At 42.9% G+C, this 15,817-nt stretch overlaps 1 protein-coding gene across 1 annotated transcript in view; it reads right to left on the bottom strand.

Annotated features, from left to right (window-relative positions):
- LOC126334560 (PDF receptor-like) overlaps positions 1-15,817 on the bottom strand; it is a 263,538-nt gene that overhangs the window by 110,119 nt on the left and 137,602 nt on the right. Inside the window, exons 5-7 of the mRNA XM_049996938.1 lie at positions 6,656-6,759; positions 1,289-1,415; positions 1,142-1,156 (exon numbers count right to left, since the gene is read on the bottom strand). Of these exons, the coding sequence (XP_049852895.1) occupies positions 1,142-1,156; positions 1,289-1,415; positions 6,656-6,759 (246 nt within the window). The remainder of the gene's footprint in view (positions 1-1,141; positions 1,157-1,288; positions 1,416-6,655; positions 6,760-15,817) is intronic.

Here is a 15,817-nt window from a genome sequence, read left to right as displayed (position 1 = left end):
GGCAGCAGACGAGAGACACGAGTTACTTCGCTGATAGCACGACACCGCCTACAGTACCCCTCCTGGCCTCCTGACTATATCGGTTTGACCCTGGGCGACTGGAAATCGTGGCGTGGTCATACGAGTCCCGATTTCAGTTGGTAAGAGCTCTTGGTAGCATTCGAGTGTGGCGTAGATCCCACGAAGCCATCTACCCATGTCGTCAATAAGGCGCTGTACAAGCAGGTGGTGCCTGTGCTTAGAAGGTCCAACCGCACCGATCATTGACTGGAAATGATCATGCCTGGCTACTTGGAGACCATTTGCAACCACCCAAGAAGTTCATGTTCCCAAACAACGATTGAATTTTCACTTGACAATGCACCATGTAACTGGGTCGCAAGTGTTCCCGAATGCTTTGAACATTCTGGACAACTTGGGAAATCGATTTGGCAACCTGACATGAATTCCATCGAACATCTATGGGACGTAACCGAGAGATGAGTTCGTGCAATAGTCCAGCAACTGCAACACTTTCGAAATTATGGACGGTTGTAGAGACAGCATGGATAAATATTTCAGCAGGGGTTTTCCAACGAGTTGTTGACTCCACGCCACGTCGAGCTGCTGCACTACGACGTGAAAAAGGGGGTCCGACACGATATTACGAGGTACCCCAAGATTTTTGTCCCGCAGTGTAAGTTTCCCCTGGTAGGCTCATAATATAACCTGAAAGTGTCTTAGATGATATGGATTCATACAACCAGTAAGATCTAAAGTAATGGTTAGTTATAAAATCATTGTGCAAGTTAAACATTTCATGTGAGAACGACTCACATATGAATGTGAACACGAAGTGGACCAAAAATTAAATAAGTGACTATCGAAAATTGCAGCATAAGGTCACAATAAAAGATCGGCAGAGGTCTCACAGAAAGACTCACAGGACGACGGTAGTACCAACCCTTACTTACGGAAATGAAGCATCGGTGACAACAAGAAACCAAGGAAGTGGAGGACAGGTTCAAGAGTTGTGGTTTGTAACGGAAGTGGAAGGATGCGCAAGAGAGGATCGTCTACGAAATCGAGATCTAAGGAAGATGTACGCCATCGTGAGTAGGTGATGTGGCTTGCCGGACACGTGCTGACAACACGTTCGCACCGTGTTGTCGATGCCCTGGCGGTGGTGCGGGCCGGAGACGAGGGCGTGCGGCCTCGCCACGGGGGTGCCCACCCTGGGCCTAGTAGTTCTGCTGACGACCGGGGGCGGCGCTGCTGCCGCCGCGTCGCCCACGGAGGCGGACAGCACGGGGTCGGCGACGGCCCCGCCGCGCACCACCGCCTGGTCGGCGTACAGCGTCAGCCGGATCACCACCTGCACGACCATCGCCACGAACAGGTTCCGGTGGATGCGCGTCCGGTTGTTGCGCAGGCCCCTGCAACCATGCCAAGAACGTGAGGTAGCAATAGAGCGTTCCGAACAGCAACTGATTAAATGCTTTTCTTTTTTAAACTAGAAATATGCACACTCGAAAGGAAAGTGGATCTGAAATGTAGAAAAGCTCATATCTTATCAGAAGCAAACATACTATCTCAAAGTACTTCGGTGAGGAGAGAACACTGCCCATGAAATTAATAGAAAGTACCATACTTAATAAAACGCCAATAATTCTTCAAAATTAGAGAAGTGCAGCATGACCAAACTACGCTCCTGAAATTCGTTTCTGTATTGTTGATCAAAGACTAAAAACATTTACATGAACACCAATTTAAATTTACGTAAGGAAAACTAACCAGGGAAGCGATAATGGGACTATCAATGATCTTAGAAAAAAGAACTTAGATGGACAGGGAAATGTATGCCACATCCATTGATCTAGAGAGGATTTTTGATGGAATGTGTTGTGATCATCAGTAGTGAGACTGGTTTGATGCAACTCTCCATGCTACTCTATCCTCTTCAAGCTTCTTCATCTCCCAGTACCTACTGCAACCTACATCCTTCTGAATGTGTTTAGTGTTTTCATCTCTTGGTCTCCCTCTACGATTTTTACCCTCCACACTGCCCTCCAGTACTAAATTGGTGATCCCTTGATGCCTCAGAACATGTCCTAACAACCGCTCCCTTCTTAGAGTCAAGTTGTACTACAAACTCTTCTTCTCCCCAATTCCATTCAATACCTCGCGACTAGTTATGTGATCTACCTATCAAATAATCAGCATTCTTCTGTAGCACCACATTTCGAAAGCTTCTATTCTCTTCTTGTCCATACAAGTTATCGTCCATGTTTCACTTCCATACATGGCTACACTCCATACAAATACTTTCAGAAACGACTTCCTGACACTTAAATCTATACTCTATGTTAACAAACCTCTTCTTCAGAAGCGCTTTCCTTGCCATTGCCAGTCTACATTTTATATCCCCTCTACTTCGACCATCATCATTTATTTTGCTCCCCAATTAGCAAAACTCCTTTACTACTTTAAGTGTCTCATTTCCTAATCTAATTCCCTCAGCATCACCCGACTTAATTCGACTACATTCCATTATCCTCGTTTTGCTTTTGTTGATGTTTATCTTATACCCTCCTTGCATGAAACTGTCCATTCCGTTCAACTGCTTTTCCAAGTCCTTTGCTGTCTCTGACAGAATTACAATTTCATCGGCGAACCTCAAAGTTTTTATTTCTTCTCCATGGACTGTAATACCTACCTCTGAAATTTTCTTGTGATTCGTTAACTGCTTCCTCAATAAATACCTTGAATAACATCGGGGATAGGCTACAACCCTGTCTCACTCCCTACCCAACCACTGCTTCCCTTTCATACCCCTTCACTCTTATAACTCCCATCTGGTTTCATTGCAAATTGTAAATAGCCTTTCGCTCCATGTATTTTACCCCTGCGACCTTCATGCACCGTCACCTTGATGGAACAGACAGAAAGAAATCTAATGTCGGGGAAACGGAATAAAGTCGGAATAGACTAGTTACACGAAAGATCAATTATCAGTCTATGCGGGAACAGAAGTACAGAGAAAGGTATCAAGTAAGAGACTAGGTAATAAAGAGCTGTCCGACCTTGCTGTACTCACTCACCTAGATCCCTTACTTAAATTTACGGAAAGAGCAACGCAAACAATAATAGCAGCACCAGAGGAATAAATATTAACGGTAAACAGAAAAATTGTATTCGATTTGCTGCTTCTGTTAAGACAAGTTTAAAATGACGCCTTGGATAACCTCAGATTTAAATCAAAAGACAACAGTGCTAAAGTGTGGCGAGGGCCTCTCAGCGAATGGACATGGACGCCTGGTGCAAGTCTTTTGAGGTGACGCCACTTGAACTTCGATGAGGAGGGAAGGATGATGATGAAGACGAACACAAACACCCAGTCCCTGAGCGGAGAAAGTCTCCAACCCAGACGGGATTCGAACCCAGGCCCCGAGCAACAAGGCTGAAATGATGGTAACAGACAAATCAGACAGTCACACAGATAAGGGCAACTATTGACAGGAAATAGACTCCTGGAAATTGAAATAAGAACACCGTGAATTCATTGTCCCAGGAAGGGGAAACTTCATTGACAGATTCCTGGGGTCAGATACATCACATGATCACACTGACAAAACCACAGGCACATAGACACAGGCAACAGAGCATGCACAATGTCGGCACTAGTACAGTGTATATCCACCTTTCGCAGCAATGCAGGCTGCTATTCTCCAATGGAGACAATCGTAGAGATGCTGGATGTAGTCCTGTGGAACGGCTTGCCATGCCATTTCCACCTGGCGCCTCAGTTGGACCAGCGTTCATGCTGGACGTGCAGACCGCGTGAGACGACGCTTCATCCAGTCCCAAACATGCTCAATGGGGGACAGATCCGGAGATCTTGCTGGCCAGGGTAGTTGACTTACACCTTCTAGAGCATGTTGGGTGGCACGGGATACATGCGGACGTGCATTGTCCTGTTGGAACAGCAAGTTCCCTTGCCGGTCTAGGAATGGTAGAACGACGGGTTCGATGACGGTTTGGTTGTACCGTGCACTATTCAGTGTGCCCTCGACGATCACCAGAGGTGTACGGCCAGTGTAGGAGATCGCTCCCCACACCATGATACCGGGTGTTGGCCCTGTGTGCCTCGGTCGTATGCAGTCCTGATTGTGGTGCTCACCTGCACGGCGCCAAACACGCATACGACCATCATTGGCACCAAGGCAGAAGCGACTCTCATCGCTGAAGACGACACGTGTCCATTCGTCCCTCCATTCACACCTGTCGCGACACCACTGGAGGCGGGCTGCACGATGTTGGGGCGTGAGCGGAAGACGGCCTGACGGTGTGCGGGACCGTAGCCCAGCTTCATGGAGACGGTTGCGAATGGTCCTCGCCGATACCCCAGGAGCAACAGTGTCCCTAATTTGCTGGGAAGTGGCGGTGCGGTCCCCTACGGCACCGCGTAGGATCCTACGGTCTTGGCGTGCATCCGTGCGTCGCTACGGTCCGGTCCCAGGTCGACGGGCACGTGCACCTTCCGCCGACCACTGGCGACAACATCGATGTACTGTGGAGACCTCACGCCCCACGTGTTGAGCAATTCGGCGGTACGTCCACCCGGCCTCCCGCATGCCCACTATACGCCCTCGCTCAAAGTCCGTCAACTGCACATACGGTTCACGTCCACGCTGTCGCGGCATGCTACCAGTGTTAAAGACTGCGATGGAGCTCCGTATGCCACGGCAAACTGGCTGACACTGACGGCTACCACCTAGCAAGTGTGGTGTCTGGCGGTGACACCACACAACCAGCTGGAATTTTCTCACGAGTCATCTGTGTATAACTAGGGTGGAGTCTGAGTGAGCGTATTTGTGACACATATTGCTCGGAGACTGTAGATAATTTCAAGGGCATTTCTCAATTATTTATAACCCATGAGCTCGTAATCGCCATTGTACTGTTTGAAACTATAAGTCAGCAGTGTCGTTAGAGATGCTGTGTGGCCTGGAGGCACGCTAGGACCACCTCTGCTTTGCAAGATGCACAGTAGATTATGCGCATTGTTAATGGTGACATGAGCCACTGTCGTCGGCAGCGTGTGCAGTGAGTAGCATTACGGCAGAGGTCGAATGGTACAGTTGCAGTTAACGTCTCGCGAAGTGAAACATGTTTATTTACTGATTAATTATTTGAGATGAGAAAAGATCATTAAGCATTTTGAGAACAATATTTTACTATGGTTATATTGGCAAATAATAGTAGCGGATTTAATTAATTTTCAGATGAACCCACTACCCACCATTTGATTTTATTCTTGTTTATTGAATTACGACCCAGGTTTCGGCCTTTTACGCCATTTTCAAGTGATTGAGTTTATGTCATTAACATATTCTGTAGAACACCAAGCTAAGAACTGGCCCTAAATTAAGAAAAATATTGGCTCCACACGAAATTCCAGATGTGAAATCACCATCTTGTAAAAAGATCTTCTTTTACGAGATGGTGATATTACAACTTGCATTTCGTGGGGAGCCAATATTTTTCTTAATTTATGGCCAATTTTGAGCTTGATCTCCTGCAATATATGTTAATGTGTTCATTTAAATGCATTGCATTAGTTCTGCTCAGCAACATCAAAAATTGTTCACGGATTTCATTAATGTAAGTGATTTTAGAGTTTGTCCATTATTGCGCCGGCTTGTAATTACTAATTCTTGGTTCAGACATCCAGAGACTTGAGTGTAAAGAAAGATAAAAAGCCATGTATGATTTTCTATCTGAATTTGAGGATAACTGTTCAGTATTAAATGTAATATTTTGCGAGTTGCATTTTTGAAAATGTCTCATTTGATTTGAGGGATACTTACGTTTTTCCACTCAAGGAAATTAACTTTTTGTGTATTAGGTTTTTTCTTTTTTTTGACCAGGTTTGTCTCAATAGTTAGTTGTAGCTCAGCAAATTGGATGCCCTTTCGTGGTGAGGTCAGGGAAACAGGTAATCAAAAATTAGATGTGAAAAAAAGCGAACATTGAGTTTATCCAGGGCCAGTTTTTCACTTTCAAAATTTTATGATTCGGAGTATTGGTTTTAGAAAGTATTCTTGCCATTACGAATGCTTAGACAGGGAACTAGATAGGCACTTTAAAGTTACCTTCTCGCAGTCAGATTTTGCAACACATTCTCGCAGTCGAATTATTGTATTCAGAGTTTACGAATTCATATGTGAAACTCTATGTCAGCGTACAGTTAACAGTATCAGAACTTTTGTTATTTTTATTATAAGAACTTTCAATATACAACAGTCTTATTCTGCCGGCAAAGAAAACATTTAATAAATAACGACTATCATATAAATTTTATTATGACAACCTTCAATATATAGGAATCATTTTCCTTGAAGTTATGTACCGCTAATACAAGAGACGTCTGAAACGCTCAGGCAGACACGAAGTGCTACATACATCCCCCTTCCATGGGATCCAGATGCCCCCAAGAACTTGGAAGCCGAGTGTCATAACTTCCACCCCCCTTTCAGGACACACAAACACTCACACACACACACACACATGAACGGGCGCATGCGCGAGACCCAATACATGCAATGATCGTTACGTCCAGCAGTTATTGCAAAAGTTAGTGGTTAAAAGCTTTCCGCACTCGATCTGGACTCACCTGAAACGACAAAAGATGGCGAGGGAGAGGAGGAGAGCCGCGAGAGAGACGCTGAAGCCGACGATCTCCAGCGTCCGCGTCCGCTCCGCAATCTCCAGTTTCACCTGTGGACACAGTGGCGCCACACTGGATTACTGCTGATAGTTTAAAGGACCCAGTCCTCATGAAAGATCTGTAAAGTGACGGAAAACGATTATGGCATGGATTGTAGCCCGTGGAAGTAACTAACAATTAATATCTGTATTTTTCGTATAGCACAATTAATTTGCGTGTAATTTAATATCTAAAGCTTTCGGGTTCCATTTTCAATGTCTTGAACAACTTTGATAATGCCAGAAGATTGAACTTAACGAACGTGGAAATGCAGTACTGAATGTTCCATGCACGCTGGGAGTTGTCATACGAAATTTAAGGAATAAAACAATTTCCTTTTATCGCTGGTTATATGAAGATGGCATATCTGTGAAACCACTAAAGTGAAGAAAAACTTTCACGGGCAGGCCTTAATGGAAAATCTATCAAAACGTCTACTCTGAGGGTTTATAATGCAACATTATTAAACTAGCAAATGTCAAAATTTTAATGGAGTGTACATAGCGCTTGGATATGCAGGTAATTAGAATGTCAGCCTGACTGAAAACAGGAAGTTGACATATTTCCATTTATACTGCGCAAATAAGTAATATTGTACAGAGAGTCTTTTATTGAGTAACCTCAAACATAATTATTTGCGGCGGTATTCTGTTGCGCCTCGTCTAAACAGAACAGGGGTCCACAACCTTTTCTCGGAGTTCCACAGCAGCAGGATCTTGGCCTACAGGCAGCGTGGTTCATCATTCCGTGATACTGCTGCGGGGACGCTACGGCTGCCACACAGGCACAGACGTGACGGGTTCAGAATAGCCATACTGATAGTGTCTGAACAATTCCACGTGACTAGCGCCAAGGAGGAAAGAGATACATTTTCTTGTCGGCTGCTCAGAAACACATAGCCACGTTGTTGTTGGGGTCTTCAGTCCTGAGACTGGTTTGATGCAGCTCTCCATGCTACTCTATCCTGTGCAGGATTCTTCATCTCCCAGTGACTACTGCAACCTACATCCTTCTGAATCTGCTTGGTGTATTCATCCCTTGGTCTCCCTCCTATACTAAATTGGTGATCCCTTGAAGCCTCAGAACACGTCCTACCAACCGATCGCTTCTCCTAGTCAAGTCGTGCCACAAATTTCTCCCGAATCCCCTTCAACACCTCCTCATTAGTTATGTGATCTACCCATCTAATCTTCAGCATTCTTATGCAGCATCACATTTCGAATGATTGTATTCTCTTCTTGTCTAAACTATTTATCGTCCATGTTTCACATCCATACATGGCTACACGCCCTATAAATACTATCAGGAACGACTTCCTGACACTTAAATCTATACTCGATGTTAACAAATGTCTCTTCTTCAAAAACGCTTTCCTCCCCATTGCCAGTCTACATATTATATTCACTCTACTTCGACCATCATCAGTTATTTTGCTCCCCAAATAGCAAAACTCCGTTACTACTTTAAGTATCTCATTTCCTAATCTAATACCCTCAGCATCACCCGACTTAATTCAACTACATTCCATTATCCCCGTTTTACTTTTGTTGATGTTCATCTTATATCCTCCTTTCAAGACAATATCCATTCTATTCAACTGCCTTTTCCTAGTCCTTTGCTGTCTCTGACGGCATTGCAGTATAATCGGCGAACCTCAAAGTTTTTATTTCTTCTCCATGGATTTTAATACCTACTCCGAATTTTTCGTTTGTTTCCATCACTGCTTCCTCAATATACAGATTGAATAACATCAGGGACAGACTACAACCCTGTCACACTCCCTCACTCCCTTCCCAACCACTGCTTCCCTTTTATGCCACTTAACTCTTATAACTGCCATTTACTTTCTATACAAATTGTAAATAGCCTTTCACTCGCTATATTTTACCCCTGCCACCCTCAGAATTTGAAAGAGAGTATTCCAGACAACATTGTGAAACGCTTAAGGTCTACAAATGCTAGGAACGTAGGTTTGACTTTTCTTAATCTAACTTCTAAGACAAGTCGTAGGGTCAGTATTGTCTCACGTGTTCCAATAATTCTAAGGAATCCAAACTTATCTTCCCCTAGGTCACCTTCTACTAGTTTTTCCATTCCTCTGTAAATAATTCGTGTGAGTATTTTGCAGCCGTTCGGTAATTTTCACATCTGTCAACACCTGCTTTCTTTTCGTTTCTTCTTGAAGTCTGCGGGTATTTCGCCTGTCTCATACATATCCGGGCGGGGACTACTCAAGAGGACGTCGTTGAGAAAGAAAACTGGAGTTCTACGGATCGGAGCGTGGAATATCAGATTCCTTAATTCGGCGAGTAGGTTAGAAAATTTAAAAAGGGAAATGGATAGGTTCCAGTTAGATATAGTGGGAATTAGTGACGTTCGGTTGCAGCAGGAATGAGACATTTGGTCAGGTGAATACATGGTTATAAATACAAAGTCAAATAGGGTTAATGCAGGAGTAGGTTTAATAATGAATAAAACATTGGAATGAGGGTAAGCTACTACAAACAGCATAGTGAACGCATTATTGTGGCCAAGATAGATACGAAGCCCAAAACCTACCACAGTAGTACAAGTTTATATGCCAACTAGCTCTGCAGATGACGAAGGAATTGAACAAAATTTTGATGAGATAAAAGAAATTATTCGAATAGTGAAGGGAGACGAAAATTTAATAGTCATGGGTGACTGGAATTCGGTGGTAGTAAAAGGAAGAGAAGGAAACGTAGTAGGTGAATATGGATTGGGGCTAAGAAATGAAAGCAAAAGCCGCCTGGTAGAATTTTGCACAGAGCACAACTTAATCATAGCTAACACTTGGTTTAAGAATCATGAAATAAGGTTGTATACATGGAAGAACCCTGGAGATACTAAAAGGTATGAGATACATTATATAATAGTAAGACAAAGATTTAGGAAATAGGTTTTAAATTGTGAGGCATTTCCATGGCAGATGTGGACACTGATCACAATCTATTGGTTATGAACTGTAGATTAAAACTGAAGAAACTGCAAAAAGGTGGGAATTGAAGGAGATGGGACCTGGATAAAGTGACTAAACCAGAGGTTGTACAAAGTTTGAGGGAGAGCATAAGGGAACAAATGGCACGAATGGGGGAAAGAAATACAGTATAAGAGGAATGGGTAGCTTTGAGAGATGAAGTAGTGAAGGCAGCAGAGGATCAAGTAGGTACAAGACGAGGGCCAGTAGAAATCCTTGGGTAACAGAAGAAATATTGAATTTAATTGATGAAAGGAGAAAATATAAAAATGCAGTAAATGAAGCGGCGTAAAGGAATACAAACGTCTCAGAAATTATATCGACCGGAAGTGCCAAATGGCCAAGCAGGGATGGCTAGAGGATAAATGTAAGGATGTAGAGGCTTATCTAACTAGGGGAAAGATAGATACTGCCTACAGTAAAATGAAAGAGACCTTGTATGACTAACAAGAGCTCAGATGGCAACCCAGTCCTAAGCAAAGAAGGGAAAGCAGAAAGGTGAGAGGGGTATATAGAGGGCCTATACAAGGGCGATGTACTTGAGGACAATATTATGGAAATAGAAGAGGATGAAGATGAAGATGAAATGGGAGATATTATACTGCGTGAAGAGTTTGACAGAGAACTGAAAGACCTGAGTCGAAACAAGGCCCCGGGAGTAGACAACATTCCATTAGAACTACGGACGGCCTTGTGAGAGCCAGTCCTAACAAAACTCTACCATCAGGTGAGCAAGATGTATGAGACAGGCGAAATACCCTCAGACGTCAAGAAGAGTATAATAATTAAGAAAGCAGGTGTTGACCGATGTGAAAACTACCGAACTATCTGTTTAATAAGTCGCGGCTGCAAAACACTAACGCGAATTCTTTACAGACGAATGGAAAAACTAGTAGAAGCCGAACGTGGGGAAGATCAGTTTGGTTTCCGTAGAAATATTGGAACACGTGAGGCAATACTGACCCTACGGCTTATCTTAGAAGCTACATTAAGGAAAGGCAAAACTCCGTTTCTAGCATTTGTAGAATTGGAGAAAGCTTTTGACAATGTTCACTGGAATACCCTCTTTCAAATTCTGTAGGTGGCAGGGCTAAAATTTAGGTAGCGGAAGGCTATTTACAATTTGTATAGGGAGCAAATGGCAGTTATAAGAGTTAAGGGGCATAAAAGGGAAGCAGTGCTTGGGAAGGGAGTGAGGGAGTGTGACAGGGTTGTAGTCTGTCCCTGATGTTATTCAATCTGTATATTGAGCAAGCAGTGAAGGAAATAAAAGAAAAATTCGGAGTAGGTATCAAAATCCATCGAGAAGAGATAAAAACTTTGAGGTTCGCTGATGACATCGTAATTCTGTCAGAGACAGCAAAGAACTTGAAAGAGCTGTTGAACGTAATGGATAGTGTCTTGAAGGAAGGATATAAGATGAAATCAACAAAATCAAAACAAGGATTATTGAATGTAGTCGAATTAAGTCGGGTAATGTTGAGGGTATTAGATTAGGAAATGAGACACTTAAAGTAGTAAAGGAATTTGGCTATTTGGGGAGCAAAATAACTGATGATGGTCGAAGTAGAAAGGATATAAATTGTAGACAGGCAATGGGAAGGAAAGCGTTTCTGAAGAATAAAAATTTGTTAACATCTTGTATAGATTTATGTGTCAGAAAGTCATTTTGAAAGTATTTTTGTTTGGACAAGAAGAGAATAGAAGCTTTCGATATTTGGTACTACAGAAGAATGCTGAAGATTATATGGGTAAATCACATAACTAATGAATAGGATTGGGGAGAAGAGAGGTTTGTGGCACAACTTGACTAGAAGAAGGGATCAGTTGGTAGGACATGTTCTGAGGCATCAAGGGATCATCAATCTAGTATTGGATGGCAACGTGGAGGGTAAAAATCGTAGAGGGTGACCAAGAGATGAATGCACCAAGCAGATTCAGAATGATGTAGAGTGCAGTAGGTAGGGGAAGATGAAGTTTGTGCAGGATAGAGTAGCATGGAGAGCTGCATCAAACCAGTCTCAGGACTAAAGACCACAACAACAACTACAACATACATCTCTCTTACCAGATGGTAGAGTTTTTTCAGGACTGGCTCTCCCAAGGCCGTCAGTAGTTCTAATGGAATGTTGTCTACTCCTGCGGCCTTGTTTCCACTCAGGTCTTTAAGCGCTCTGTCGAACTCTTCACGCAGTATCATATCTCCCATTTCATCTTCGTCTACATCCTCTTCCTCTTCCATAATATTGTCCTCAAGCACATCGCCCTTGTACAGGCCCTCTATATACTCCTTCCACCTTTCTGCTTTCCTTCTTTGCTCAGAACTGGGCTTCCATCTGAGCTCTTAATATTCATACAGGCGGTTCTCTTTTCTCCAAAGGTCTCTTTAATTTTCTTGTAGGCAGTATCTATCTAACCCCTAGTTAGATAAGCCTCTACATCCTCACACATATCCTCTATCCATCTGTGCTTAGCCATTTTGCACTTCCTCTCGATCTCATTTGTGAGATGCTTGTATTCCTTTTTGCCTGCTTCATTTACTGCCTTTTTATATTTTCTCCTTTCATCAATTAAATACAATATTTCTTCTGTTACCCAACTACTTCTACTATCCCTCTGCTTTTTACCTACTTGATCCTCTGCTTCCTTCACTACTTCATCCCTCAGAACTACCCATTCTTCTTCTACTGTGTTTCTTCTCCCTATTCCTGCCATTTGTTCCCTTACGCTCTACCTGAATCTCTGTACAACCTCTGGATTAGTCAGTTTATCCAGATCCCATCTCCTTAAATTCCCACCTTTTTGCAGTTTATTCAGTTATAATCTACAGTTCATAACCAATAGATTGTGGTCAGAGTGCACATCTGCACCTGGAAATGACTTGCAATTTAAAACCTGGTTCCTAAAGCTCTGTCTTACCATTATATAATCTGTCTGAAACCTTCTAGTATCTCGAGGATTCTTCCACGTATACAACCTTCTTTCATGATTCTTGATCAAAGTGTTAGCTATGATTAAGTTGTGCTCTGGGCAAAAGTGTACCAGGCGGCTTCCTCTTTCATTTCTTAGCCTCAATCCATATTCACCTACTACGTTTCCTTCTCTCTCTTTTCCTACTACCGAATTCCAGTTTCCCATGACTGTTAAATTTTCGTCTCCCTTCACTATCTGAATAATTTCTTTTATTTCGTCATACATTTCTTTAATTTCTTCATCATCTGCAGTGTTAATTGGCATATAAACTTGTACTACTGTAGTAGGCGTGGGCTTCGTGTCTATCGTGGCCACAATAATGCGTTCACTATGCTGTTTGTAGTAGCTTACCCACACTCCTATTTTTTATTTATTATTATACCTACTCCTGGATTACCCCTATTTGACTGTGTATTTATAATCCTGTATTCGCCTGACCAAAAGTCTTATTCCTCCTGTCATCGAGCTTCACTAATTCCCACTATATCTAACTTTAACCTATCCATTTCCCTTTTTAAATTTTCTAACCTACCTGCCCGATTAAGGGATCTGACATTCCACGCTCCGATCCGTAGAACACCAGTTTTCTTTCTCCTGATAACGACGTCCCCTTGAGTAGTCCCCTCCCGGAGAGCCGAATGGGGGCCTATTTTACCTACCGAATATTTTATCCTAGAGGACGCCATCATCATTAACAATACAGTAAAGCTGCATGCCCTCGGGAAACATTACGGCTGTAATTTCCCCTTGCTTTCAACCGTTCGCAGTATCAGCACAGCAAGGCCGTTTTGGTTAGTGTTACAAGGCCAGATTAGTCAATCATCCAGACTGTTGCCCCTGCAACTACTGAGAAGGCTGCTGTCTCTCTTCAGGAACCACACGTTTGTCTAGCCTCTTAACAGATACCCCTCCGCTGTGTTTTCATCTACGGTACGGCTATCTGTATCGCTGAGGCAAGCAAGCCTCCCCACCACGGTAAGGTCCATAGTTCATTGGTGGGGACATAGCCACATCATGTACAAAAAGTGGTTGAAATGGCTCTGAACACTATGCGACTTAACTTCTGAGGTCATCAGTCGCCTAGAACATAGAACTAATTAAACCTAACTAAGGACATCACACACATCCATGCTCGAGGCAGGATTCGAACCTTCGACCGTAGCGGTCGCTCGGATCCAGACTGTAGCGCCTAGAACCGCACGGCTACTCCGGCTGGCCACGTCACGTACATTAAGTTAGGAAATAGGCTCTTTTGCAGCAAGACGTGTATGCACATGGGCATATATCGGAAAGACAGATTATACTCCACGTGAGGGAGAGTTTTAATTCCAACTGGCTACAATATTTTCTCTATTGACGTCGAAATTGAGTGTGCCAGTGAATCTATGCGGTCGTGCATAGCAGGTCTAGATGAAACCTAGCTAACTGTTGTATGTTTCAACCGGCCACCCATTTCCGCTGTAACAGTTATAGAGTCATTAAAAGAAATTATACAGCAAATAGCCGTATCATGCAATACTAGCCGAAGCCGACGTTTACCTACAGAGTACAGACTGGGACGTTTATGAATTCATTGCAGGGGTACAGACAGATGGTCCTGCGAAGTAGTTTTGAACATGATTTCCGTAAACTGTCTAGAGCAGCTACTTCGGCAGCCCACACGTAATGGAAAAAGCAGATAAGCAGGTGTTGGCATTTCACCTAGACAACGAATTGACATCATGAAGTTTCTTTTGTGATGGCAGTGGAGGAACTGTGTTCAAGGTTTAAACAGTCTGTAATTTGTGCACTGGAGAAGCAGAGGCTGTTGCACTCTCAGTTCAGAAGAGAACGCACAAATGACAACAACCAAATGTTAGTACAGATTAGTGGGTCTGTGAAAATATGTACCTACCGAGCACACCCCAACTGCAGCTGCCATATCTTAGCAAGATATCTGGCCGACAACCTGAGAAAATTCTGGTCCTACTTAAAATCATTACCAGGGTCTAAGGTTTCCATTCAGTAACTCGTTGATCAGTCTGACGGGCAGTATGAGATAGCGAAACGAAAGCTGAAGTTGTTAATTTCGCATTTAAGAAACCGTTCACGCACGAGAATCGTTCAAACATACCATTGTTTGACAATCTCACAGAGTCCCGTATGGATGACATGGTGATACGCATCCACTGAGTAGAGAAAGAACTGAAAGAGTTCAAAAAAAGAAAGTTGCCTGGTACGGATAGAATTCAAATTTCGTTTAACGAAGAATAATCTATAGCATTTGTCCCTTAGTTAACTTTCACTTAAAGCTAATCTCTCACCTAGCGCAAAGCCGCAAGTGACTGGAAAAGAGGGGCGGATGGCTCCTGTATGCGAAGAAGGTAAAATAGCGGACTCACAGAATTACTGACCATTATCCTTAATATCGGTTTCTTGAACAATTCTTGAACATATTCTGAGTTTCAATGTAATAAGTCTCCTTGAGACCGAAAAGTTTATCAAAACTAGACTTGATTGTCTTATTGGGATTACCGCGATCGCTCTTTGAATAAATATATGGCATTTCAGTCTTTGATCGCTATTTTTTATTTTCAGTGACTGGTTTCAAGCAAGCTGCCCAACTTCAGATAATGTATTGCACTTACAGAGTAACCTGTCAGTACAGAACTATTGGTTCGCTGTCATAACTATGGTTTTAAGATGGGCAGCTAGCCTCAAACTGATCATTGAAAATAAAAAATAGAGATGAAAGACTGAAATGCCACATTTTTACGAAAAGCTTATGTCCACGGACCACCAATGTTTTAAAAAGCATCTCTCGTGAGAAACTCAGCTTGCCCTTTTTTCACACGATACACTGCAAACCATGGATGAAGGACGACAGGGACATTACATTATTAGCGATCGTACAAGGCAAGGCCGGAACAAATAATGGCAGGAACAAGGTTACAGGGCTGAATAAAGCTTAAATTTAAAAAAATTAAAAAACTGCCCAAAAAATTCTAAAAAGTAAAGAAAAATATACGTTTTGTAGTAATATCTTGATCCCAGCCTCGTCGCTTCGGGGGAGCGCTAAGAAAGTAATACAAACTAAGCTAACAGCTGCTGTCCTTCCT

Source organism: Schistocerca gregaria, chromosome 2 (assembly GCF_023897955.1).
Source record: "Schistocerca gregaria isolate iqSchGreg1 chromosome 2, iqSchGreg1.2, whole genome shotgun sequence".
Classification (NCBI taxonomy): domain Eukaryota; kingdom Metazoa; phylum Arthropoda; class Insecta; order Orthoptera; family Acrididae; genus Schistocerca; species Schistocerca gregaria.
This window is presented reverse-complemented; position numbering and strand designations above follow the sequence as displayed.